The 27965-nt window shown below is 43.0% G+C and overlaps 3 protein-coding genes across 5 annotated transcripts in view; 2 read left to right on the forward strand and 1 right to left on the reverse strand.

The window, feature by feature from the left end:
• LOC137435725 (protein unc-45 homolog B-like) overlaps positions 1-4436 on the reverse strand; it is a 75203-nt gene extending 70767 nt beyond the window's left edge. For 2 of the 3 annotated variants that reach the window (XM_078784639.1, XM_078784638.1), the window contains exons 1-2: positions 4346-4403; positions 3694-3852 (exon numbers count right to left, since the gene is read on the reverse strand). In XM_078784639.1, coding sequence (XP_078640765.1) covers positions 3694-3852 — 159 coding nt within the window. In that variant the 5' untranslated portion in view covers positions 4346-4403. Of the gene's footprint in view, positions 1-3693; positions 3853-4345 lie in introns of all 3 variants that reach the window. The other variant, XM_078784637.1, reaches the window with a different exon arrangement.
• Positions 1-27965, forward strand: part of LOC144893653 (uncharacterized) — a 1023192-nt gene that overhangs the window by 245470 nt on the left and 749757 nt on the right. The window lies entirely within an intron of this gene.
• RAB15 (RAB15, member RAS oncogene family) lies at positions 9417-27800 on the forward strand. Its single transcript, XM_068128612.2, has 7 exons — positions 9417-9747; positions 15535-15595; positions 19376-19436; positions 20369-20446; positions 20690-20779; positions 24826-24891; positions 25229-27800. Exons 1-7 carry the CDS (start codon positions 9435-9437, stop codon positions 25385-25387), a joined length of 828 nt encoding a protein of 275 aa, XP_067984713.2. The 5' UTR covers positions 9417-9434; the 3' UTR covers positions 25388-27800.

Genomic DNA, 27965 nt, shown 5'->3' on the forward strand with positions numbered 1-27965 from the left:
ATATTGAGGCTGAAAACGAGATAATATTCCCTGTTTGGAATGAATATTTTAAGCTTGCTGTCACTTTGTGAGATTTCCACAGGGATCAATGGTCGTTGCCCAAAAGGAATCGTCAGAGGGTTGTAAAGGTTTCTATGAACACCAGCTGTCCATCGGTGTTAAGCAAGCAGATAATACTGTAAGTTCATCATCCACATTCTGCAGATCTCTCTCTCTGTCTTTCTTTCTTTCTTTCCTGTGCAGCACAAGTCTGCTGGGCAGCATCATTGGCTGGGAGCGCAGCTGTGCCGCAGATGCAATCCCCCTGCTGGTTAGGGCAGGAATTTGTTCAGGGTGCCGGCGATAGCTCACCTGCTCTTACCGAAGGACACCGTGGGATCTTTAACGTCCACCAACTAATGCTGGCATGTGAAACACGAGGATGACCGTTTATAGCTGGGAGGTGAGTGTGTGTACCTCTAGGTCAGTGGTTCCCAAACTTTTCTGTCCACGACCCAAAATTTGAAATCATATTTGCCTTGTGACCCAAATGGTACCTACGTGACCCAATACCTACGATAAAAATTGTCGGAGAAAACACTTTTGATGTGAAACCCCCACCACCCCCCCCCCCCTCCCCATAAAAAACGGGATTTTGAGGGAGGTTTATCAAGTTTAGGTCACGATCCTGGGTTTGGAAACACTTGCTCTAGGTAGGTCATCCTGCTATAGCTATTCATACCAGTTCTGGTTCTCATTCATTCTGTCAATGCAAACATTGTTGCCACAGATGATGGATGTCATCAAATAAAGACTTACGACTGGTGGAAATGAAGGGCGGCTGACGTTTTATGCACTAGCCCTTCATCAGAGCAAAAGAGGGAACTGTGGGGGGAGGGAGGATTTATATAGTATTGGGTATATGTCAAAATAAAATTGAGTGAATCATAGATCAAGAGGACTGTATCAAAGACCAAAGGGAGTTGTACTGTTTATAGAGGTATCTATAAAAATAAAATGCAACGTGTGTCAGTGTACGTGTGTACTGTATGTGTGTGGGTGTGGGTGTCAGTGTGTCTCCTCCATAACTCCAAAACCATGAAACCTAGTGGCCCAAAACTTTGCATGCATACGAAGCAAACTACCAAGGGGTGTACGAATGAAAACTGGGTATTTGGGTGTGTTTAAACACCCTTTTTGAAGATAATTTAGTGGATGCTCAACGCAAAAAATGAAAATAAGCCTTACCAAAATGGTGGTGCACCATCTTGGTCAGCTTCTTATGCCGCCATTTTGTTTCGGCCTATTCAAACGTGCCTAGCCTTGGAAACACGATCAACTCTCACAGGTTAATTAAAGCATATAATCAAAATCTGTGTTCGGGTTTGAGGATCGGATCTCGAGGATGAAATAATTGCTGAAATCTGGAGTGATATCTGTAAATTTTAAGACATTACCAATTCTTTTAACTAAACATATATCTTTTAACAAAGCTTTAAGCAGGGCTATCCTTCCTCCTTCGCCATATTGCCAAAGCATTTAACCTAACTTTTTCTACTGTTCCACCAATTATATTTCGTGAAGATACAATGAAGGAATGTGCCCCAAGAGTAACTTTATTGAGTGCAACGAACATAATTAATCAGCAGGATCGCTGTGGAGGTTACCGCAGTCGTGTCTGGGTACTCTGTGGGGGAAAGCTCTCGGGCTAGAAAGGCAAAATAAATCAAATTAAAGATTGAATTAAAAGAACGATGAACATAATGGGAGGATTACAATGAGCTCTCCCCATCTTGTCTACCGCTCCCGATGTTACTTGTTTTATGTGTCGGTTTGTCTTTCTGTGTGATTTAATGTTCGCTCTTTCACGAGCCTCGATCTTGTATACAAAAAAAAAGAAAAAAAAGAAGTAAAGCAACAAGGCAAGTGGATTCCAAGTGCCAATCATAAACTGCCTGATCTTCATAAGTATGAATCGCTTGCCAAACCACCTGTTCCTTATCAACCGTTTCATTGGAGTGCTTGTTTGAGTGCTTAAGCCCCTTGGTGGGCAATGCAAGGTCACTTTGCTGATGGAAATAGTAAGAGAGTGTGAAGAGAAAGGGGATGGGAGAGAGAGGAGTGGAAGTAGAGGGGAGAGGGTAGAAAGCAGGGAGGAGGAGAGAGGAGAGGGAAGGGAGGGGGGAGAACAGGAGGCAGCAGGGGGACAGGGAGGGGGAGAGCAGAAGGACGGTGAGGGGGGAGCAGGAGGAGGGGTGAGCAGGGATCAGGATGAGGGGTGAGCAGGGATCAGGATGAGGGGTGAGCAGGGTACTCAGGAGGTACTCCACAAGTACTCAGGAGGAGAGTGAGAGGGGAGCAGGAGGAGGGGTGAGAGGAGAACAGGAGGAGGGGTTAGAGGAGAGCATTAGGAGGGGTGAGAGGAGAGCAGGAGGAGCGGTGAGCGGGGAGCAGGAGAAGGGGTGAGCAGGAGCATGAGAAGGGATGAGCGGGGAGCAGGAGGAGAGTGAGGAGGGATCAGGAGGTGGGGTTAGAGGGGAGCAGGAGAGTGGACGGGTGAGCGGGGAGCAGAAGCAGTGAGTGGGGGACAGGGTGATTGAGCAGGGAGCAGCAGAGTGAGAGGGGAGGAGGGGCGAGCAGGGATCAGGAGGAGGGGTGAATGGGGAGAATGAGGAGTGAGTGGGAAGCAGGAGGAACGAGTGGGGAGCAGGAGGCGAGAGAGAGGGGTAAGGGATGAGCAGGTAGCAGGAGGAGGGGTGAGCGGGGATCAGTGTGAGGAGTGAGAGGGGAGGAGTAGGAGGGGTGAGTGTGGATCAGGAGCAGGGGTGAGCGGGAAGGAGGAGGGGTGAGTGGGGAGCAGAGATCAGCAGGAGTTGTAGTAGTAATAGTAATATAATTAAATTGCATACGAATTAACATGCTAAAAAAGGGCCTTATAACAAAGGACAGACAAATTCACAAACTGATTAGATCACTGCAAGTCAAAAAGGCTAAACCATCTACATTATACGTGTGACATATAAACAATTTAAAAACGAAAGTGCACTTGAACAGCTTGCCATCTGCACATACTGAGGAATGACAAGGAATGCAAACAAATTTCATTGTAAAATAACACGACCATAAGGCAGGATAAACTAAAAGAGGTTATATGCAGCAACAAGCAACAAGCAGATGAAGGATTAAAGAATAGGTGCATCAAAATTAGCATAATGTTATTCAAAAGATACACATGTAATTACTTTATACTTTAAAAAGATTGGAAGAGGACATCGTTAAAAAACAAGTGCAATGTACATTATTCATTAAGAATAAGAATCTATCTTAAAGTATGGTAGAGCTGTGTTTTGGTACCTTTGGGTTTTACATGTGATTTGTGAGAGTTGAGATGAATTTCAGAGAAAGTATTGTGTCCTATCCTGCCTGAAGTCTGGAAGCCAATGTCTAAACTCATTAGATGTTAGTAATTGGCCTGCGAATCTCAGACAAATTTCAAACCTACGCTGTTTCAAGATTGAAATATCACAAGACAAACAAAGGAAGCAGGTGGAGAGTGAGCGGGGAGCAGGAGGAGCGGCGAAAGGGGAGGTACGCACTCTACCGAGTGTCGTTCTGGTTTGTCTTGTATTTATATTGTTTATTTGGTTCGTCTTGTATTTATATTGTTTATTTGGTACGCCAACACATATGGACATGAGCATTCACCAGACTAACCAGTTTCAGGTGGCATGCAGAACGATTTCTGTAGAGGATTGCCAGTTGTTCCTTGTTTGCTGTCAGTTTGATGGCCTTGCTGTAGCATCCAATGGCACCTTTGTTGTCCCCGGCCTTGAATAACTTGTTTCCATCCTCTCGAAGCTTCGTTTCCTCCATCTGAGAGAAAGAGAGAAAGAGAGAAAGAGAGAAAGAGCAAGAAAGATGGGTGGAAAGGGGTCATAGGGCAACAAAAATTTTATAGTAATAATAAAAAAAATACATGTGTATATCACAGGTTGAGATTGAAGTTAACATGTGATTGTGGTGTATTGCTAGAATGAAGCTCTGGATTGAAGAGCGGGATTTATTAATTGTATTGAACCAAGGAGGTGGGCTCAAAGGCATGAGAAAAGAGGAACAAAGGAGTGGAGGTGAGCAGTAAGCCTGGATTTTGGAAGGTTCACAAGGAAAGGGTTAATGAAAGAACGGACACATCATGGAGGAGCTGGGGGTGAGCAGAGGGCCGAGTCATGGGAGCAATACCATAAGAGAGGCAGTATAAAACAGGGACATCACTCTCGTCTTGTAAATCGTAGAATCTATGGGATTAATAGAATGAGGGCGAGGGATGACGAAGTTCGATTTAACACCAACACAACGTGTGACTTACCTGGAGCCTTCGAAGAGAGTTTTACAATGAAAATGTCTGGTGGAACCCTCACAGCGATGGTCCATATATAGCACCGTGCTATTTATGGCTCTTCGAGGGCCTTCTGTCGGCATTCCCAGCATGGCAGCTGAGGCTCGCACACTGCTCAGCTGACATGGTAATAAGGATAGCAATAGTTACTATTAGAACAATTGTATACGTAGTTTATAGTAACAATATTTGCTACACAAGAAAAGCCTAGATTTTACTTTTTTTAATTTCAAACTCGCTCTGCTATTTATTTACCTGTTGAAAACCTGGAAACAGCCTTTAAAGATCCCAAAGACCCATAATATCATTAAGAGACTTGAAGACCCCAAACACCCTTAAGACCTTTAAAAAAAACCCGAATACCCCAAAGATCCCTTCAGACCCCTAAGACTTTTCAAGGCCCTTAAGACCCCAAAAACCCTTAATATCCCAAATACTCTTTAAGACCTCAAAGAACATTAACACCCCAAAGACCTTCAAGACTTTGAAGACCCTTTAGATCCAAAGACCCTTTAGACCCCAAACACCCTTTAAGCCTGGAAGATCTTTAAGACTCCAAAGATTCTTTACAATCCCTTTACCCATCAACATTGCCTCAACTCACAATTTTATATAAACCCAAACCGGCTTCACCCTTAACTCACCATTTGAAATAAACCCTTCTGCCCCCCGCCTCGCCGGCTCTCCCCATCCAACCCCCTCCACCTCAAGGTACACCCATTGACCCTGCTAGTTACGAATACGATTGTGGAGCGCTCACCAAGTAGCTTAAGCACTCAACAAGCACTCCAACGAAATGGCTGATGAGGAACGGCTAGCTTGGCAAGCGATTAGCGATTGGTACTTATGAAGAACAGGCATTCGATGATGAGCTCTTGGAGTTGACTCATCCTGTCGTTTGTTTTAATCATTATAACCTTCCCAATTATTTTGCCTTCATAACTTGGAGACTATAACTCGGAGATTTCCCCATGTAGTACCGAGGCTCAGCTGCAGAAGCCTTCATGGCGATCCTGCTGGTTAATTCATTGTGGTAGTCTATACATACCCAAATAAAATACATCAAAACTACAATGCCAAAGGTTTACCTTTAAACAGAGGTCTTTCAAAGAGCAATTCAAGTGGGAATTGTCATAATTCAATTCAGAAATATATCAACTGCACAGAGCACAAAATGTCAGTTGATCCTTTTGAAATCTCATAACAACATGACGGTACCCCAACACAAGGTCGATGAACGGTTTTTTTAAATGTATGTATTGATGTGGAAGTGATGGGTTGTATAATGAAAGCAGATGGCACAAAAAATGAGAAATAAAATAGCATAACATTTTTAGTGGGCGACACACTGCCAGAGTCACCGCTCGTCGCACCAACACTGGCACATGGGGGTGAGTTTGAAGAAGTAGAAGAAGAAGATAGAAGCAATTGTTTCTCCGTAATGTTTCTGGATGATGGAACTCCAACACGAGGTTGATGGACGTTATTTTTATATGTGTATATTCCTGTAGAAGTGAATGAATGAATGAATGATCGTTTTAAGGCCATTTTTCCCTAGAGCAGGGGTTAGCCTTGCGAGCCCCATGACAATCATGGTTCCCTGTTTGAGGCAATGTTTTCATGGCCGGATGCCCTTCCTGACGCCAACCCTTAGTCGCCTCTTATGATGCGCAGGGATACGGTGCACCTATTCTAAGTTGGGGTGCACACTGGGATCATTCATCCCAGCAAGCTGGTACTCAATTTGCCGACCTCGGAAGGATGACAGGCTGAGTCAACCCCCCTGGTGTTAATTTAGCGATCGACCGGGATTCAAACTCAGGATCCGAGGATCCCAAGCCTGCGATTCCTGTAGAAGTGATGGGTCGTATAATGAAGGCAGATCACACAAAAACGGAGAACATAAAATAGCACAACAAAGTTGAGGCATAGGGGTGAGGGGGGAGGGGAGGGGCTGCCTTTGTTCGATATATGTACTTTTACTTTTTAAAGGAGGAAATAAGTAAAATAGACCCAATCTGAGGAGGGAGCAGAGGTGTTCTATTGAGCGGGGTGTTCCATTACCAGGCTGCTTGTAGAGTGCTCACCAAGCAGCTTAAGCACTCCGACAATATTGTTGAAACCTTTGGAGTGTCCCACAATGTCCGAATTAGACAAATAAACACTTTTTTAATGGTCGGAACTGCTGCTAAGGTCAATTCCCGAGTGAAAATTTTGGAATTCTGTTCAGGTGAAGAGATGATTCTCGATCTTTGCTGGAATTAAATAAACACACGAACACTGGTGGTTATAAGCATTGCGATGTATGCAGGAATACAGCCATTCGTAGGTATGAAGATCAGCTTTATTACCATTTATAGATATGAAACTTTATTGTACAGAAACCGACCTGTTCTGAGGCAAGGCGTACTTGAGTTGAGCAGAGAAACCAGGAGGGGAGGGGGGGGGGTGTGGGGGCGTTTGCCTCTAAAATAAGTATTTGCTTTCTTCTCAGAAACTACACACACAATTTCGATGAAACCTGACCACAACCTTCAACATCCGTGATCTACCAAAGTTTGTTCCCAGCATTTTTGAAAAAAATCGAGGTCGAAGGAAGTCTATGAGGGTTTGAGCCCCCCAAAGTAGGTATTTGCTCGCTTCTCCGAAACTACATACGCAATTTCAATGAAACGTGATCACAACCTTCATCACCCATGATGCATCACTGTTTGTTCACGGCATCAGGGAAAAAAAAATATCGGGGTCTGAGGGTTTCCGGAGGATGAGGAGAGGCGGAGTTTCCCCCCAAAATAGGTTCCTTTTCTTTTATAATTCTAATTAATTTTATATTTTACTTTTTATAAATTAAGTTATAATTCACAACATAATTATAACATAATATTGTTACGGTCCGCGGATAAGGATGTTGTTTGCCGAGCGGAGGCACCGCGGCCGAACAGTTTTCCCCGACTAAACCCGATTCCCGAACGTTGGCCGGATCGCGCCACAGATATTCAATTTGGAAACCTCTAAAGCGACCGAATGTAAAGAGGAAGAAGAAGACGTACAGAAGAGTAACGGGATTTATTATTTACACACACAAGCAAAAGGAGCAGTCAAAGTTATATACAGGGAACATGGAAAAAGCAGGTGACACAGTGAAAATACTAGCTTATACAAACTTAATTAAATACCCAGGACAGAACAAACAGAACAAACTCACGTACACAAGAAGGATGGAATGGCAGGAATGAATGCTGGAAGGAGGATTGGGAAGGTTCAGCTGGGGCAGATGGTTCGGGCTTGATCCCGCACGGGACGTCGGCTGGACCTCGACGGCCACCGATGCCACCGCTATCTGGTTCCCACGGGGTACGGGTTGAAGCTGCCTGGTGGAGTCAACGCTGCTTGTGGAGCCAAAGCTGCTTCTCTGGCTCACCTCAGGATGCGTCTGCCGTCTCTGACGCAACTGCTTGTAATTGACCTTGAACCTTCTCTCTCTTCAAAGCTCATCTGGATCTTCTTTCTCTCTCGCAGGACCTTGCGCGCGCGCTTTTATAACGCCTCCGGCGATCAAGCCGCCGGCCTTCAGGACACGCCCATCGGTGTGCTCACCTCGGCCCTGGTTGGTCGCGCGACCCTCTGGCTCCGCCCTTGATGACGACGGGCGGGCACGCCTTTCTTCCCTGACCCGAGCACATGTTCAATGGTGGTTTTGGAGGGGATGTAATATTGGCAATCGAGGCTTGGCCATGACGAAAGGGGAAATGGAGGTTTTGGGAATGGGAATGAAGAATGAAGGGAATCTATCTTATTTCACTTGGTGCAATGGAGTGTCATTTTAATGGAAGACAACGCCTTAACCTAATACACAGAATAAGGAAATAAACTACTGAACAGGGATATTATAGTGTCCTTCAATGTATGCTTTATGGAATTAACTACCGGAACGCCCTTTGACCTTTATACACACTGGAGCAAGGAGGGCTCAGACTAAAACAATAATTCACAACCATTTACTATACAATACAACACAATCAAAAAAATACAATCCTCATATCCGCAACAATATATAATCATAAAATGTCTGAATGAGGATTTCATTCAGACGTCCCCGCCTTAGTCAGGTTCACTATGTTAACAAATATAATTTCGTTCAAAATTTTGGTAGATTAGTAAAACTATACATTTTTGGAATATTCAGAGCATGAGGAAACCAAAAATTAATGTTTACATTTGCGTAGACACCTTTGCGAAAATGACACTCAGGACAGTGATGAAGATAGTCAGGTTCACTATGTTAACAAATATAATTTCTTTCAAAATTTTGGGATTAGCAAACCTGTACATTTTTGGAATCTTCAGAGCATGGAGAATCCGAAAATCAATGTTGGCATTTGCACAGACACCTGCATGGCCGCCATTTTGGATTTTGAAAATGGCCGCCATAAAATACATATTTTGCGCGATCTCGGCTTCTTGTCAACCTAGAGACTTAATTAAATATGCTAATCCTATGTTTTCTGGGTCAAGGAATCCAATAAAGGCCTCAAAATTGTGCTCAGGATTATAGAAAAGCAACAAACAAAGATAATTGAAAACCATTGTCGTTATATTTGTGATATAACTGTATTACATAATACATGATATTGCAAGTCCTTTGAAGTTATAGGTTGTTATAGGAAGTTATAGGTAGTATCAGATTGAACTATAAGTCCTATACACAGGATCTACGAGGTCTATACCGTTCAGGAATATGCTTTTACAGATCTTCATCACTGTCCTGAGTGTCATTTTCGCAAAGGTGTCTACGCAAATGTAAACATTAATTTTTGGATTCCTCAGGCTCTGAATATTCCAAAAATGTATAGTTTTGCTAATCTACCAAAATTTTGAACGAAAAAACATCGTGAACCTGACTACCTGTTTGCTTACCATACAAATGGTCTATGAAATGTTTAAAATAAATTATGGATTTAACGTCGTCGACAAACGGTTTTCCCTAGTTGATTTCCCGCCTTTTCGTCCCCTTGCCTCGTCCTCTCCGATTTAGGTCCCGCTTGTACCTGATGACGACATGCGACGTAGTTTCGATCGTCAAACACCATCCCCTCCAACACCCCCGCTCCGTTCAAGCCTCATAAGCACCACGATCCATCCGAGGCTCATTCATCGCTCCTCCATCGCTCCTCTATCGCAATCGCACCCTCCCCTCACCCGCACCCGATCGCCTCTCCTTTCTCCCTTTCTCTGGCGTTTCGGAGCCATGGCGAAGCAGTACGACGTTTTGTTCCGACTGCTGCTGCTGGGGGACTCAGGAGTGGGCAAGACGTGCCTGTTATGCCGCTTCACCGATGATGAATTCCACGCGTCACATATTTCCACCATAGGTGAGTATTCCCGCGAGGATCGTCGATCGTCATCGGATTCATCGCTGCTCTCACCTCGACATGACGACCCTTGTTCTTTAAACACGGACAGGCCTTCATATAATATAATATTACTCCGCGTGGCGGAACAATGTTGCTATTATTTTATTTATCTATTCTTATATATTTACTTTGAATTATTTATACCTCAGGTAAATCCGAGTTGCAGAATGACGTGGCTTAGTTTTCTGAAAATTCCATGCGATGTCGAACGTGTGACGTTCATTGAGCAATGACGTATTTAATATTAAAACGTGCATGCCAAAACGATTCAAATCGAGGAGGAAGATGGCGATGCGCACGAAGAACAACGTTCCTGTGAGACTCTGTGGTGTGAGTACCCTTCGGTTACAAACTAGCAATGAATGAACTTATACCTGACATTCACAAAGATAAAATAAATATATAATCAAATGCCATGAATCAAGCTCACAGGAGGTGATCATTTGGAATGAAACTTTTGTTACAGGATGAGATTTTTACCTCCACCACCAAAGGTGGATGGAGGTTATGCTTTCACCCCTGTCTGTCTGTCTTGTTTGTCTGTCCGTTTGTGAACAACATATCTCAAAAAGTTGTGGACGGATTCGGACGAAATTTGGCAGAGATGTAGCGTATGTGACAAGGACGAAATGATTAGATTTTGGTGAAGATCTGGATTCGGATCCGGCTACTAGATTGTTTGAAGTGATTCTTCACCATTGGGAGATGGGGCCAAAATCGATACATGGCAGCATATCTCAAAAAGTTATTGACGGATTTGGACGAAACTTGGTGGACCGGTTGGGTGTCTGACAAGGACGATTTGATTCGATTTTGGTGAAGATCTGAATGTGGATTCGGATATGAGAATTATTTGTTTTTTTCAAGTGATTCTTCACCATTGGGAGATGGGGCCAAAATCGATGCATGGCAGGATATCTCAAAAAGTTATTGACGGATTTGGACGAAACATTGGTGGACCGGTTGGGTGTCTGACAAGGACGATTCGATTCGATTTTGGTGAAGATCTGAATGTGGATTCGGATATGAGGATTATTAAATTTTTTAAGTGATTCTTCACCATTGGGAGATGGGGCCAAAAACGATACATAGCTGGATATCTCAAAAAGTTGTGGATGGATTTGGACGAAACTTGTTGGACAGGTTGTGTGTGTGACGAGGAAGAATCGATTCAATTTTGGTGAAGAACCGGATCCGGATCCGGCTAGTATTCACCATTGAGTGATATGGCCAACAAGGTGGAGGTATGCTCTCTACTGAGTGCCGTTCTCGTTCATCTTTTAACGAAAGCTACTCATTGGTGTGCACATCCATTTTACGATAATTTAATATCCCATTTGATTTAGGCAGGGGATTTGGCCACAGCAGCAGCCTACAATGGCCTACTCTTTTCGAGCTGTAGTAGGATCTTTAACATCCACACCGTGGATGCAGACGGGACAGCCGGCTTTATGTCCTTGTCTCTAGGACGGTGTGCTCAAAGATGCAGCACCCCTGCCGTTCCTGAGGATACGTATGACGTACGAAGTAACTACCTGAGCTCGACTCATATTACGTACGGTACTAATATGATCTTCTGAGAGATGTATGACGCAACCATAACCTTTTGTAATTTTTTTGCAATACACCACACATTGCACAACGACTTACTACAAAACTGAGAATTTTAATGCAGAGCCTCACCATAGTATATAGATTGCAGTAGATCTGAATGATCGATTTTACGAGGTCTCACACACTGACACAAACCAGTTACAATAGCCTTTCTGTCTAGGCCGAGGCTAAATATATACAATGTACAACTACAAATCACAGTAACTCAGTGATCGTTGCATTAAAGAGACCACAGGATCTTTAATATCCACCAATGAATGCTAGCAGACTGGACACCTTGCTTAGCATATGAGGAACATCACACTCTATGATGTCAACCCTGCCTGTGTAGTACTAATTTAACACTTGATAGCCAGGTTAGGAATCAAACCCAGAACAGAGAGCTATAAGGCAAGTGGGTTTCTTCTGTGATATCCTGTAGGATAATAATACACGCATTTCTCCTTTAATAATCAATCTTTATATTTAAGAAGTTTTTATATTTTTTCCACCACATATGGACTACAGGGTGAGTCATAAGTCCCAGAACACGGTTTTGACCTTGAAGACCTTTGACCTTGAAGGGCAGGGGCGACAACGCCGTGCAGCTCATAGAGACTGAATTGGGTGGGCGAGGTGTACAATAATTGATTGATTAATTGCATAATTAAATCCAATAAATATGGTCATAAATTATTTTCTTAATCAATTGGCTAAAGCATACCTAAACCACTTGTGCTTCATATAAAACTGTGACTTTCTGAAAATTAATTAAATAAGTCATGAATCAGGAAAAAAATTAATTGCTTAATCAATAAATAATTAATCGATTAATTGGTTAATCAATAAATCCAAAATATCCTTTTTAGCCTCATCACTTGGTCACTGCTGTGTGCAAATATCAGCTTCCTAGCTCAAAAGGTGCCTGAGATATTCTCCAGATGAGAAAGAAAATAAATAAATGATTAATGAAAATAAATCAATAATAATCATAAAATAAATAAATAAATAATCAATTGGCTAAGAGGATACCTGAACCACCACCGTTTCATCCAAATCTAACTTTAAAAAAGAAAAAAAAAGTCATTAATCAAATAATTAAATAATTAATCGATTAATTAATTAATCAATAAATCAAAAAGAGCCTTTACAGCCAAATCACTTGGTCATTGCCAGGTCCAAATATCAGCTCCCTCGCTCAAAAGGTGCCTGAGATAATTCCCAGAAGAGAAAGGAAATAAATAAGTACTTAATTAATCGATAATAATTAAGTAACTTATCAATTAATTGATTAATCAAAAAACGAAAAATACTGTGTTTGCCAAAGCACTTGCTCACTATTGTGCCCAAATTTTAGCTTCCTAGCTCAAAGGATGGCTGAGATATCGCCCGGACAAACAAGAAAACAAACAAACAACCGGAGTGAAAACTGAGTACTCCCTTTCAGCGCGCGTCATTGCCAGGCCTCTCCAGTGCCCGGCAATGACGTTATGCAGCGCCTGGAGATGGCATAGGGAAGGAGCGGTGTACAATGAGTGAAGGTGAGTCGTGATCCTGGATTTAGGTAGTTTCACCAGAAAGGGTACTCGATATGCATTTGGTAGTGGTACTTGAGGGGAATTAGGGGTCGGGAGGGGGGGAGTTGGATTTGCCTTGCATTTGGTAGGTGGACTTGAGGAGAAGCGGGTGGAGGGAAGGGGAAGGGTTACCTAGACTGTCGGCTTACGTTTACCTTAAGTCGACCTTTACTCCCTTACACGTCATAGAGGTATTTAAGCGAGAGGAGGACTTGAAGGGCAGGGGTTAGTTTACCTCCTTATACCTCATGGAGGCATAAGTGAGAAGAGGACTTGAGGGATGGGTGGGGGTTAACCTCCTGCAGATTCACAGGCAGGCCAATCCATCAATGTCTGTGCCGTCCCTTGGATGAACGTAAAACTGGATGTTCCATCTGCTGGGATTAATACACGATTGAACAAAATGAGCAAAATACCCATGAAAAGGCTGAACGCCTCAACTCTGTGTTTGCTTCAAAATCTTGCGTCCCAAACACCGCTTTCTGTACCCACCTTACCCAGTCACACCCAGCTGCTCTTGGACTCTGTGTGCTTCTCTCCAAACAAGGTGGAGAAGTTTCTGTCAAACCTCAACTCTGCAACTGGACCAGACGGCATCAGCCCACAGGTCCTAAAATCCTGCTCTTCCGCTCTTTCTCACCCTCTCTCTATTCTATTCACCCTCTCTTTTGTTCAAGGCCATCTGCCATCTGCTTGGAAATCAGCCAACATTACCGCTTTACACAAAAAGGTGCAAAAACAGATCCTTGCAACTGCAGACCTGGATCAAATTACAAACTGGTCAAACATGTCTTTCAATCCTGTCAAATCTCATACTCACTTTGTCTCTCCGAAAAGACCATCTGGAACACCCTCCCATCCACTTTCTCAACAATCCTCTCGAAGAAGTTCTGTCACTCAAGCTTTTGGGTCTCACTATCTGCCATGATCTTTCCTGGGATAACCACATTTCCAAGCTGGCCTCCAAAGCCAGTCGCCGACTGGGCATCCTCCGTTGTGCGAAGTCCTTTCTGGGCACTTTTGAGCTCCTCACCACATACAAAGCTTTCATCCGCAGGTAAATGGAATACTGCTTTTGCCTCTGGGCTGGTGCTCCTCCCTCTTACCTAGCTCGCTTCAGTCTGTAGAATCCAAAGCTTTCAGGATCATTGGTATCTCCCGTGATGAAGCTGATTCTGAGGGCCTTTCACTCTCTCAGGTTGGCGGTCTTTCTATCTTCTGCCAATTCCTCTGCGGCCTAGCTCCCCCTGCTCTGTCCCCCAAATATTCCTGCAGACGCATAAGATCTGTCAGCACCCCTTTTCTGGTGAAACTGCCAAAATCAAGACTCTCTGCTGACCTTCCTTCTTTCACTCCTCTTTTCTCCCACCTCTGGAACAAACTCCCACACTCTCTTCAATTCCACTCCTCCCTCCAGGTCTTGAAAACAGCTGTTCACCACCATCTCTTATCTTTCCCCATCCACAACCTTGATCTTTTCTACCCCCTTTACTACACTCCAAATCCACCTTCTTCAAATTCCGTTTTTTTTCCTGAAAGTCCTGCAGTGTCCATTTGTTTATACCATGTACCCCTCCTCATCCCTCTCCCTTCCACAGATCTCCCAATGTCCCTGTTCTCTACTGTTGTTGTGCTTCCCTCTCTCCCCCTCTCATCTCCCGCTCCCTTTATTATATGTTCTATGTGTTAGCTCTTACACGAGCTTTGACTTAGTATCCAATTTTTTTTAATTTAAAGGTGTTTGGTGTGTTCCAAAAGTAAGTATTACTTTGTTTGGTAGATGGTGGAACTTGGTGGATGAGTTGGGTAGGTGACAAGAACAAGCTGATTCAATTTTGGTTCAGGTCCAGTTGTATATCCGGCCTCTCAATGGGATACAACACGTAAACTGTTCAGCCTGGTGGATGTTTGAGTTCTACTAAGTGCCGTTCTAGTTAAAATGTGTTATGCTAGCAATTGTATAACTATTTGTTAAACATTATTTGAATTCAAATCAAGAAGCAAAGCAATAAGCAGAGATTATTTCATGTATTGTGCAATGGTGTTGGCTTAGCGGTTAGGGTGCCGGCTTGGGATCCTAGGATCCTGGGTTCAAATCCCGGTCGATCGCTGAATTAACGCCAGCGGGGTTGACTCAGCCTGTCATCCTTCCGAGGTCGGCAAATTGAGTACCAGTTCACTGGTAATTCCCTGTGTGTTGCAAGAGGCGACTAACAGGGTTGGCGGCAGGAAAGGCATCCGGCCGTAAAACATTGCTTCAAAAAAGGGGACGACGGTGCCCGAAAAAAGGCCAACCCCCGCTCTGCGGGGTAAAATGGCCTCTAAAGGTGGTTCCTGTGCAATATTTGTGTGTTAAACGTGGTTATCATAAAATTTGTTAAATAGCATTTACTTGCAGAATCTCTTGCTAACTGATTCCCCTGTTGAATATTTTTTGAATCCTTCATAACTTCTGCTTGTTACTTTTTTATTTTCAACGTTTTTATCTGGCAAGTGTTTAAGAAGTTAGTTAACAATTTTGGCTCTCCTGTAAAAGTATGATAATATTTGTAATATCTATATTTTCTTTCTCCAGGTATTGATTTCAAGATGAAAACAATCGATATAAATGGAATAAAAGTGAGAATACAGCTTTGGTGAGTGATCAACAATCAGATCAGTAATTGTGTTGATGTTGGATCATTGTGAAAGTGAAAGACTTTTTCATTTCCAGTGTAAGCTTAAAAAGTCGTAGTGCCTTAATTTGACCTTGTTTAATTAACAATTTTTGGGGCAATATTTTGATATTTTTTTTCATTGCAAACAAACACCACATGATAATCTTCAAAAATAAAGATAGCAACATCTGTACGATCACTCCAGGATCACGTCTTTCCCTCCTACACTCTGGAATCTAAACCTCTCGACATTATTGGTGTAGCTTGTGATTTGGCCGAAGCACAAGTCCTGTTGCTCTCACATCGCAGGTCTTTTTATCCCCTCTCCTCCAGTCTAGCTCCCTCTGCTCTCTCAGCCCCCCGCCCCTCTGAGCAACTCCAGCATGTATGTGTTCTTCCGCGAACTCCATCTTGGCCAAACTCCCAAAATCCCGCCATGTGGAAGTGCCATACAGAGATTGTTCAATTTCAGCCTTCCCTCCAGGGCTTCAAACAAGCAGTGCAACACATCTTGTCAAATAGAAAGTCCTTTCTGTATGACCCATGATCTTTATTACCCCCCCCCCCAACCCCCCCCCCCCCATTAACCCTCCCTAACTCTCCTCTTACTTGCAGGTTGCAGCGTCTCATCCTCTCTCTCTTTTTCCTGTTCATTCATTCATTCCCTTGCCTGATCTGTCCAACGTTCACCCCACTGTCAGTATGCTGCCTTTTCCTGTCCGTCGCCTTGCTCTTCAATGACCTTCAATATTATATTCAAACTGGAACGGCACTCTTCGACGTCACGACGTCGACTGTTTGTCTCTGCCCACATTATTACACCATTAGAATACTTGTATCAAGTTTGATTTAAATCCATTCAGCTGAGCTCACATTAACACATTTTTACCTGATATGACCTCTGATCTTTGACCTATTGACCCCAAAATTTAATCCGTTCATGTTTACATCATTATACATACCTGTACCAAGTTTTAATTCAAATACCTTCAGCTGTTCACAAGTTCTCACATTTTTACCTGACATGGCCTCTGACCTTTGACCTTAGGACCCCCAAAAGCGAATCAATTAATCTTTACATCATTATACATATCTGTACCAAGTTTCAATTAGATCCCTTTAGCCATTCTCAAGTTATACACCTATTACAGACTTTGACCTTTGACCTCTTGACCCCAAATTCTAATCATTTAATCTTTACATTATTATACATACCTGTACCAAGTTTGAATTAGATCACTTCAGCTGTTCTTAAGTTGTATACCTATTACAGATTTGACCTTTGACCCCAAAATCGAATCACTTAATCTTTACAATATTGTATATACCTGTACCAAGTTTGAATTAGATTACTTCATTTGTTCTCAGGTTATAGACCTATTACAGATTTGACCTCGGACCCCAAAATCGAATCACTTAATCTTTACATTATTATACATACCTGTACCAAGTTTGAATTAGATCACTTCTGCCGTTCTCAAGTTATATACCTATTACAGACTTTGACCTTTGACCCCAAAGTCCAATGATGCGACTTTATTGAATCACATTACATTTTGACTCATTTACCATCCCCTTTGTTAATTCAAAATATTGGTGGATGAGTTATTCAAAATATTCAAATCTGTAAATCACTTAATCTTTACAATATTGTCCTGTGATTCCCCTCGGTGAAGACCGGGAAATCACGGATAGCAAATCGAGCGTTAATGGAGGTGGTGTTCAATAGTGGATTTTATATCGACACACGGGAGGAAGAAAGAAGAAGAAGAAACTTGAGGCTTTTACCTGTCACGATCCCGCCGGGCAGTCTTCAAACCTGTGGAAATTAATTCAAACCGAGGCGGATTTAAAATGTACAAAAAATAAACTGGTTTATTTAACGGAACCCGAGAACAAGGAAAACTCGACGCTCAAATAAATGTCCTAAATTGGGATCCCTCACACCAGACTTATAACACACACGAGGGGAGAATTTAAATGAAAATAAAAGCGTTGTGTGTGTGTGTGCTTAGCTCAACCACTCGGGGTCTCGTCGGCTCGTCCGGTGCGTTGACGGGAACCGCCCGGTCGTTGGTGGGAAGTAGGCCTCAGTTCGCCTCGTTCGTGCGCTGCCGGGCCTCACCCGACGTCTCTCTCGCCCCTGCCTCGTCACGCTCCAGCGGCAAGCCGCCCTTGTACACTCGTCGCTTGCACGGAGAACCCAGCTCTTTGTCCGCGCTCTTCCTCCTCACGTCCAAATGAATAGGGGGACGAGGAGACGATGCCGGTACACAACCGCTTGCTCTGAGGTCCAGAACGTCAAGCAGGTACAAGAGCGAGAAGTCCGAAGCAAGAGAGGGTATGACGCCAGCGAGGGTCCAACGCAAGCGAGGGTACAATGCAAGAGAGAAAATGTCGGTCTCTCTCCACTTTTTATCAATCCTTCGTGACGTCCTCCGCCTCCCTCCACCAATCCCTGCCGGCCAACATCACAGGCTCAGTTCACCACCAATGGCCGTGTCACTTCTCTCTCATGCCATCGGCCGGTGGCCAATCAGTGCGTCGCTTCCTTCCACCAATCATCGGGTCGCTTCTTGCTCTGCCCCTGGCCAATCACAAGTCCTTCCTTACTCTAGCCTTTGGTTGGCCAACTCCTGCCCAATAGCGAGTCCTTCTGGGCATAGCTCCCGGCCTGCCTGAGCTATGTGTGTACTAATGTGCGATTCCTGCTCTACGTGTCTAGTGCGTTACCATATGGGATGAAGGATAAATCACAAGGTCTCACGAACAGGGGAATTAACGTAATCCCTACTCTAGTTAACACACCCCATTCCTCGTAATCGGGACAAATATACACTTAATCCGACATTCGGGCTAAACAGGTTCCTGACTTATGTACATCGAAGTAGTTCTTTCTACCCATGATCATCGGAGCACCTACCTATGCAGATCTACCTGAATCTATATATCACTACCCCAAAATTCATAACAATATTATACATACCTGTACCAAGCTTGAATTAGATCACTTCTGCCGCTCTCAAGTTATAGACCTATTACAGATTTGACCTTTGACCCCAATATCTAATCAGTTCATCTTTATCTCATTATGCATACCTGCACCAAGTTTGACTAAGATCCCTTTAGCCATTCTCAAGTTATCGCGGTAACGAAAACCTATAACGGACGGACGGACAGCCAGACGGACAACCTGAAAACATAATGCCTCCGGCGACTTCGTCAGCAGAGGCATAAAAATACTTGTGTGACTATATCGTAAAAAAAAAAAAAAAGTATAGTAAAATTGCCTCCCCCTCACCCTTATATCAGTTGTCACTGTTTGGGTAAAACAGTGCAATCTACCACTTTAATTTATATTTTGATTACTTTTTGTGTTGCTTTTCTGTGCTACGTTTGATGGAAACAATTCTCAGGTTGCTGTATCTTATATGATTATTAAAAAATACACTAAAGTTGAAATGAATTTGTCAAAATAATTTCTTCATGAAAAGTCTGAGCATCATATAGGGGAAATTTGGGTTTATTGGAACACCCCTTCTTGGAGCTTTTCTTGGCTAATGAGATTAAGTGCCAATATGTAACACCTTTTACACCATTAGGAATGCTCTTTTAATTGTGTGTGTGTGTGTGTGTGTGTGTGTGTGTGTGTGTGTGTGTGTGTGTGTGTGTGTGTGTGTGTGTGTGTGTGTATATATACTGTATATATATATATATATATGGATGCTCATGTGTATATGTTCCTTCACACATGTTCAGGGATACAGCAGGACAGGAGAGATACCAAACCATTACAAAGCAGTATTACAGGAGAGCACAGGTAATCGACCAAAAGTGACCATGTTACAGCATGTATGCACAAATGACTCTCTTCTCTTTCCATGCTCCTTTTCCACATTTTCTTTTAAAACTGTTACTCAAGATCAACACCATTGTGGCAGTGTTTGCTGAGGAGTGCTTTGTGATTTCAATCATGAGTTTGCTGAATTATTTTAAATAGGCATCAGCTGGTAATGAAAGCATCAGCGCAAAACGTTCACATACTGCAGTTATAGCAGAAACGTCAACGGATCGAAAGAGAGAATACAAACTCAAAGAAGAAACTGGAGTTTAATCCCTCCTTGGTCGAAGCAGTGTTTGAGTGGGATAAAGTGGGAAACTCTATGTTTGTCCTCTTTGTAGGGAATTTCCCAAACATGTGGGACGGTGTATTCACTGATGCTTAGTCATCCATGTTCATGGTTAATTTTGTGTCTGCTAAAAAAAATTTGGGATACATAGGCAAGGCTCGTGGAAGAGCTACAACACAGAATGGATCAGGACGCAACATCACAAAAGGAACGACAGAAAGAGAGGAGAGAAACACCAACAGCAGAGCAGAGGGGGAAATTGATGGGGACGGACAACAAGAGATGCATGGGTAACAGTGAGAGGTAGGAGTGAATGCAAGGGGTGGACAAGATGGACGCAGAAGCAAAATTTGGGGGTGAGAAAGTGGGGGGTGCTTTCACGGGTGTATAAAAGGTCATGGTTTTGGATGGGTGATACAGACAGAGAGAGAGAGAGACTGAGATTGAAGGCAGATACTTGACTTAATTTGTATTATTGTGTTTTTAGCATATTGGAAAAAAAACATGTTGGACTGGAAGTCTGTAACTTTGTGTATTTATTTGCTCTTCATAGGCGCAGGTGTAACGTGTGAGATATACACAGTCATGCAGTCGTATATGTTTGTGTTTTTGTGTGTTACAGGGAATTTTTCTCATATATGACATTTCAAGTGAACAATCATTTCAACACATTGTCAAGTGGGCTGGCGACGTGGATGAGGTCAGCTGATTTGATGCCCACATTTTAACATGCAGAGGAATAATTTGTAATTATTCCAATACCCTATACACAGTATGCATATATATATATATATATATGCCTGAAGTTTTAATCCACCTTCAACATAATAAGGTGCAGAAATTGTAAAAATAAAAATTGTGATTTATATTTCATCACGTTTTTATGCCTCCGCCGACAAAGTTGCCGGAGGCATTATGTTTTTGTTTAATTTCTGGCCTTTAGTTTGCCCCAAAAGGTGTCGAAAAAGTGCTAATTGGAAACAAAATGGACAAGGAGTCAGAGAGACAGGTTGCAACGAGCCAGGGCCAGCAGGTGAGAATTTTACTTTTTGTTAAAAAAATTTTCTGTAAGGCAGCAGCATATACCAGCACAGGTTCATCTATGCGTATAAAATTTGAATGCTGCTATCAGTACTGTTTTGTGAAAGGGCAGTTTTGGGTACTCCATGGACAAAGAATGGGGCACATAGTGATGCTTTTATACAAATCTATTAATGCGTCATGCTGTCACTGTCAGGTCTCATCAAATTCACACGAAGCAAGACAGAAATGATCATACTTCTCTGCTTCTTGCCAAGATAGGCAAGCTCATAATTGACCAGGAAAATATCTGGAAGTATAAGGTGTAACACAGAAGTCCCAATTGAAAGAAAAATGCTCTCCGCAGGACAGTATCATGGACTATTAACAACAAGGAGTGCAATTGTAATTTGAACTTGAAAAAGTTTTCATCGACAACAAAAAAAAATTACACTCCATTGGACTGCCTATTAACTCCTTGTATTTCGTGAAGTACCAAGGAAAGCTTTGTCTCAATTTTGCCAATCGTTTCTTCAAAGACCAGCTTTGAAATGTGGTTTCCCAGGATAGGTAATTAACTGATGTTGATGTCAAGGACTTCAAGAGATAGCAGCTTTTTCTGAAGTAATTAAAAGAAAGATTGAAGTCAAGGCTTGTGGAAAAGCTAGTAGTAGTACACTGAACGAATCAGGACAAAAAAAAAAACCAATAGAGAGAGAGGGGAAAGGGGGAAAAACCGATAGCACAAGTTGAAGGCCAATTGAAGGCCAAGATAGAGGCAGACCTGGATAAAAATAGGGTAGGAGAGGATACACGGGGTGGACAAGATGGATACAGACGGAAACTTTAAGGAGGAAAAACTATAAATTTGGATGGGAAGAGGGGGGGGGGGGGGGGTTAAAGTGGGGAGAAAAGATCATGGTTCTGGATTGGGGATGATATGAGATGGTGGTGAACAGCAGGTCTTGAATACATGAAGGGAAGAATGAGATTGAAGAGAATGTGGACAGGCAGGGAAAAAAGAACAAATTAATGGAGGTAGAGCAGTGATCCTGGATTTAGGTCGTTTAATCAGAAGGGGGTTGATGTTGGACTGTGTGTGCCCTGCAAAAACATGTGGGGACAAAGCTCGGAAAGAGTAGATGGTGCAAGACCAGAAAGGAGGCGGAAGACAGAGACCACCGACATATTTGTGATTGTGAAGTGATAGGCCCATAGACTCGGCTTTATCACTGGAGATTCCACTAGTCTTAAAGACCTTGGTTTCCATGGTGTCAAGCTGAGCCAGATGTGAGGCAGGGGGCCAACCTAGAGGGGAGAGCAGTACTCCATCAAGCTGTGTACGAAGGCCTTTTATGAGGATAGGAGTTCAGTTGTGCTAAGGAAGGACTTTGTGTGACAGAGATTTGGGTTTATTGATGTTTTAATCAATGGACTTAATCGTTTTAATTTACGTTTTAGTCTAACATCGTAATTTCTTAATTTAACAGTTTAATTAGTTTTAATCTTAATTTAACAACGTTTTAATCAATGGAATCAATGAACTCAGTTGACCCAGTAGGGGGTTGAAACGGCTGGCTTTGTAGGTCAACTTTGAAATAAGATTTGCCCAAGAAAGATCATGGCTGATAGATCCAGGAGTCTGAATGACTGAACTTCCTCTTGAGGATTGTTAAGAAAGTAGATTGGGGGGCAGGGGTGTTGCCAGGTGGTCCCTTCAGAGAGAGATAGCAAGAGTGTGAGATTTGTCAGGATTGAAAGACATATTCCATTGACCAGCTTGTGATTTTTATCAAGGTCTGAAGAGAGGGAAGAGGCTACTTCATGGCTATCTTAAGTATATGGGATGTCACGTCACAGGGTGGAGTCATCAGCAAATAGATAAAGGGAATTTTCCAGAGAGTCAGAGAGATCATTTTTGAGGAGCAGGAATAGGGCTGGGCCCAAAACACTGCCGTGGGGCCCCCAACCTTGATAGGGAGAGTAGATGAAAAGATTTCGTTGAGAGCCACACGTTGGCTATGAGAGTAGAGGAAGTCAGTAAGCCATGTGTGGAGTTGGCCTTGTGGATACCATAGGCAGAGAGTTTAGAGAGTAAGGCAGGATGCCAGACTGTGTCGAAAGCATGAGATATGTCATGTCTGACATTGAGGGCCTCTATCCATTGTTGGTTGAGTATAAGCAGCATGTTCAACATGGAGTGACCTGGTCTAAAACCAAAATTGGTGATGTGAGATGAGATTGGTGGAGAAAAGGAAGGATTTAATATCAACTGCAACGATGGATTCCATGACTTCGCTGATGATTGGAAGCAATCTGATAGGTCTGCCATTAAGGGGATGATTCGTTTTTGCACCTTTTCATGTAATGCAGTGATGTTGGCAAATTTCCAAGCAGATGGAAGATGACCTGGTGCAAATGACAGGGGGGAAAAAAGGGCAGAAGGATGATGTGCAAGAGCACCAGAGCATGTTTTTAGGACATGTGAGCTGATGCCATCCGGTCCAGTTGCAGAGTCAGAGTCGAGGATTGAAAGAACCTTCTCGACTTTGTCGGGTGCAAATTAAACAGTGTCCAGGAGCAGTTCGGTATGACAGGGAAGCTTGGGTACTGAGAGTGTGGGGTTGGGGACACAAGATTTGGAAGCAAACATAGAATTTAGGCCTTCGTCCATCTCACGAGTGGAGTCAGCTGTGGTGCCATATGAAGGGAGGGAAGGGATGGAGGGGGAGCATATACCAGAGACAGACTTGATAAGGTGCCACTGGGTTTTAAAGGAGGGAGACAAAGGACACTTTTGCAAGAAAGTTTGTCATCACCAAGTCCAGAAGAGAGGATTTGCCATTGGGAGAAATCCTGGTTGGAAAGTTCACGGATTGAGTCAGTACTATGGAGTCACAGAAGTCCTTTGCTGAAATGCTATGGATTGGCAAGAAAGGCACAAACACCCCGCCCATTTGCATGGTGACAATTGAAATTGCCACGTATGAGGAAGAGAGAGTTGGGATGAGTGCCTAAATGTTTGTCCATTTTGTCTGAGAGAGAGATGCAGATATAGTCATCATTGTTAGTACTATACAACACACAGATGAGCAAGAGGTGGGAATGGAGGGGAAGTCACAGCCAGAGGTACTCCTGGGGGATGGGAGGTGTAAGATCAGTACAAGGGCAGTGAGTAATTGAGTTATTAATGTAAAGTGCAATTCCGCCGCTGGGGCATGATTCAGGCCTATCAAATCAGAGGTGACAATAACCGGAGAGAGACACTAAGGGGTCAGGGGCATCCTGTGGGAGGAAGGCTTCTGTTAAACAGATGATGTCTGGTTTATCCAACATTGCCTGGATTGAGAGATATGTCAGGTTGGAGGGGAGACCTCGGATGGTTGAGGTCCGCACAGTTCGAGATAGGGGAGAGGAGGCTTTGGGAGGTTGCAGGATTGGCGGGGGGGGGGGGGGGGGGGGAGGGGGCTTAACAAGGTGAGGCTTTGGGGGGGGGGTTTAAGGGGGAAGCTTGAAGAGTGTGTGGAGGAAGGTTTGAGGGTGGGGGGTGCGTATGATGGTTTGAGTGTAGGGGAAGGTTTGTGTGTGTGGTGTGCAGGGGAAGGTTTGTGTGTATGTGAGGTGTGGGCGAAGGTTTGTGTGTGGGTTGCTGGGGAAGGATTGAATGGTTGGGGTGAGGAGGGATGCAGAAAGGGGGGGGGGGGGCAGCAAAGTTGTCCAGGTCTTCTTGGAACACTCTGTACATTTGACAATACAAGGTTGTCCAGGGAAGCATAAGTATGTGCTGAAAGTCCATGCACATTGTAATACCTTCCCTTCAGGTAGTACGGTAGGTGCATGGGTTAATCGGCTGGAGTATTACTCAGAATGCCTATAATATACTGGATGGATGTTCCTGCAATTTGACATAAAGCAACCCTTAAAAACACATATCACATTTGAACTTTGGGTTGATTCACACATTTCAGTGTGGAAAATAAATATTATACCAAGATCGACTGGATCATCACCAACAATGTTAAAGATTAAGTTCTTGTTCTCTGTCTCAATACTTTGCAGCTTGCACAGGAGTACAGAATGGCGTTCTTTGAAGCGAGTGCTTACACAAGTCACAATGTGAAGGAGGTATCGCAATCGCAATAGTTGCATTACTTATTCCTTTAATTTTACATTGGCCCTTTAATTTTAATGTCTGCAAGACATAAGAAATGCAAGAAAATTAGACATAAGAAAAACTGGGTTAGTTGATTTGTAAAGCTAATAACTAGGAGAAGGTGATACTGCCACCAAACATTTATTTGTTGAACTACTACAGGCAGTTGCAAACTGACAAACAGGAGAAAGCACTTGTACACAAAGTACTTTCAGATTGATAAACAAAGCCCACTCAGACTAACAATGTTTTGCATTCACTATGCTTTTGGAGTCTGTCACATGGTCACTGTATGGGTATGTGTGGCAGGCATTCACCAAACTGACTGAGCTGGTGCTGAAGACACACCGTGTTGAGGTTGACTCCTACGCACTCTCTTCAAGTGATGAATTGAGTGCCAGTGACAACGAGCAGGAAATTGTAAAGGAGAGCGAATGGACGGAGAATCGCCATACGTGCTGGTGCTGACAACTTCTGGCAGATCGATGACGAGGCCTGCTTTGTTCTGGTCCGTATCAGGATCAGACGGTAAACCTGTGCTCTGCATCTGAGCCTCAGAGCAATTTGCTCTCATCGTGCCAATGTGGACAGAAATTGGACAAGTGTCTGACTAAGTTCACTCGGATTGGATGAGTAATCCCCAACCTATTTTCATTAACTATTTGAATATTGTTATTTTATGGACAGTGGATATATGCAACAGAAGACTAAATGTATGCATGGTATATTGAATACTGACTTCAAGTGCTGTAAGTTTGTATGTTTTCTTTACAACACCTGCTTATGCCTACCCTGTGGAGCGAATGGCAGAAGCTGGGAGGTATATATATACATGTTATACGCATGGGAGGTATGGTGGAATTTTCCTACCCACTCTTTCCCTCCCTTACTCTACGCACATTGTACGAAGAAAAAGAGAAAACCTCTCCCTCTGTCCTCCGGTCCAGTGCATACATTACTCTTGTGATGGCCTCTGGTTTTAATGTAGCAGTGTAGGAGTTGGGTAACCCCCACAGCAGTATATTTACTAGATTTTGGTGTGTGTGGGTATGAAGAACAAAAGTCAGAACTCTCAAGGCTAGAGTAACTTGCTTCACAAACTGTATAAATAGATGCTGGTGGGGTGATATATTTCAACCAACTAGGTATAGAGCTAAAAGTGCCAAGTTCTCCATGTGTATCTGGCATTACCTTTACCCAGTTCCATATATATATAGGATCTGGCCAACTTGACTATGGCGTCGTAATAGGCGCCATTTTGTTACCCAACCAGCCACCAGCGCTATGCAATCATAGCTATAAAGACGCGAATTACGAACTGATTTTTGCCCCAGCTGAGACATGGATGAGAGTGAAATCCGGTCAGATATCCGGGGGTAGGGTCAGATAGGTTCAAGGGTGGTTAGAGGGAGAAGCTTGGTATAATGGGGGTTATGGTAAAAAAAAAAAGGGCCAGAGACTGAACAACAGGCCCTTAAATGGTCAACCCTTTAAATCACAGGCACTACTCTACTGAATCTCAATATGCAACAACAAACAACAACAGGCATTTTAAGGCCATTTTCCCTGCTAGTGAATCTCAATATCAAGACATCATTTTGATTGGAATGGTGAGCACTACACTAGCGGCATTCCATTGGACCCCGAGGTCTCTAAAGGTCTCCACGGGGTCCATAAGGGTCTAGAAAACCTTGTCTGCTTTGAAGTATGTATCATAAGGGTGGCAGATCTTAGGAGTGGGAGGGGATTGAGGGTTGCTACACATGGATACATGATGAATGGTGTCTGTATACCTGATGTGCAATTACAAGTGGGCCTGTATACCTGATGTCAGTTGTGAATAAATTAATTATCACATTTTAAGGTACCAACAGTTAGACCATGTTCCAGCGATAGGAGATTCAGTAGCGAGAACACAATGTACGAGCATTGTGTACAAAAAAAACCAAAATCCAGAACGCAACGTACGAGCACAGTTCCAACCATACGGATCCTGAATAATATTTTATGATTAAATAATAATAATCGTAATAACTGAATTTTTTTTAACATGGTGAAAATCGATCCTAAGTCATTGATGGACCTGAATCAAACATGGCATACTGAGCAGGACACAAAATAAATTTTGGGATTTATGGAGATTAAAGTTCCCTCATTCAGTGATCAACCGCGACCTCTAGGTTGTGAAGAGTGTGACCTACCAAAGCTCGCGATCGATTGCGATACCAGATTTCAATGTGACATTTACTATCAAGTGTTAGTTATACTTTGCTTTCTGTTAAAATATCTTCCTTGTAGTTTTGAGACTAAATTCACATGATCGGCTAATACATATTACAGGATTTACTTCGCTGAGTTAATCGCCCTTTTGTCTGTTCAAGTATGAGAAAACCGAAAATTCCTCCGGATCCTCTGTCCATCTAGTGAATGACACCCCTCTGCTACACAACAAACCATTTCAATCACAATCAAAGGCAATAAAACGCACCAATGCGTCGGTAATACGCAGTATTGAATGGGTAACAAAATGGCGCCTGAAGATCACATGACCCGGCTCGTCCAATGATGTCACGAAGCGGTGAGATCAAAAGATGGCCAAACTCGATATACGGCACTGCCTTTACCCATTTAGAACCGGCTTCATTGCTATCATATTGGACTCAGGAGGTTTCATTGCACTGAACATACACAATACTCAAAGCAGGGTGAACATACACAATCCCATAACTCCCAAACTCTGAGTTTGATTTATTGCATGTGTTTTCATTTTGTACATTTGGTGGTCAGCTGCATTTTTATGACAATATGATGTAGTACCACACTGTTTATAATGTTCATTTTGCTTCTATTATTGTTATTACAGATAAATCGTTTACCTAAGCTCGTTTGTTGTTGATGTCATTGGAAAAAAATATCCTGTACTTGAATGTCCTTGAATTTAGACCGTATGTTAAAATTAAGTTTGCTATGTTTTTTTCAAATAACAGTATTTAATGTAATTTCTTTATACAAACTGGAGGCTCATAGTGGAGCTAGAACATATAAC

This window comes from Myxine glutinosa, chromosome 9 (assembly GCF_964187855.1).
Source record: "Myxine glutinosa chromosome 9, kmMyxGlut1.1, whole genome shotgun sequence".
Classification (NCBI taxonomy): domain Eukaryota; kingdom Metazoa; phylum Chordata; class Myxini; order Myxiniformes; family Myxinidae; genus Myxine; species Myxine glutinosa.

Excerpts from the sequence above, each read along its gene's own strand:
- RAB15 (XM_068128612.2), top strand. The coding sequence starts at position 9,435 with ATGCGACGTAGTTTCGATCGTCAAACACCATCCCCTCCAACACCCCCG. Across the intron at positions 9,748-15,534 it reads GTCACATATTTCCACCATAG|GTATTGATTTCAAGATGAAA; the intron begins GTGAGTATTCCC and ends TTCTTTCTCCAG. Across the intron at positions 24,892-25,228 it reads CAAGTCACAATGTGAAGGAG|GCATTCACCAAACTGACTGA; the intron begins GTATCGCAATCG and ends TATGTGTGGCAG.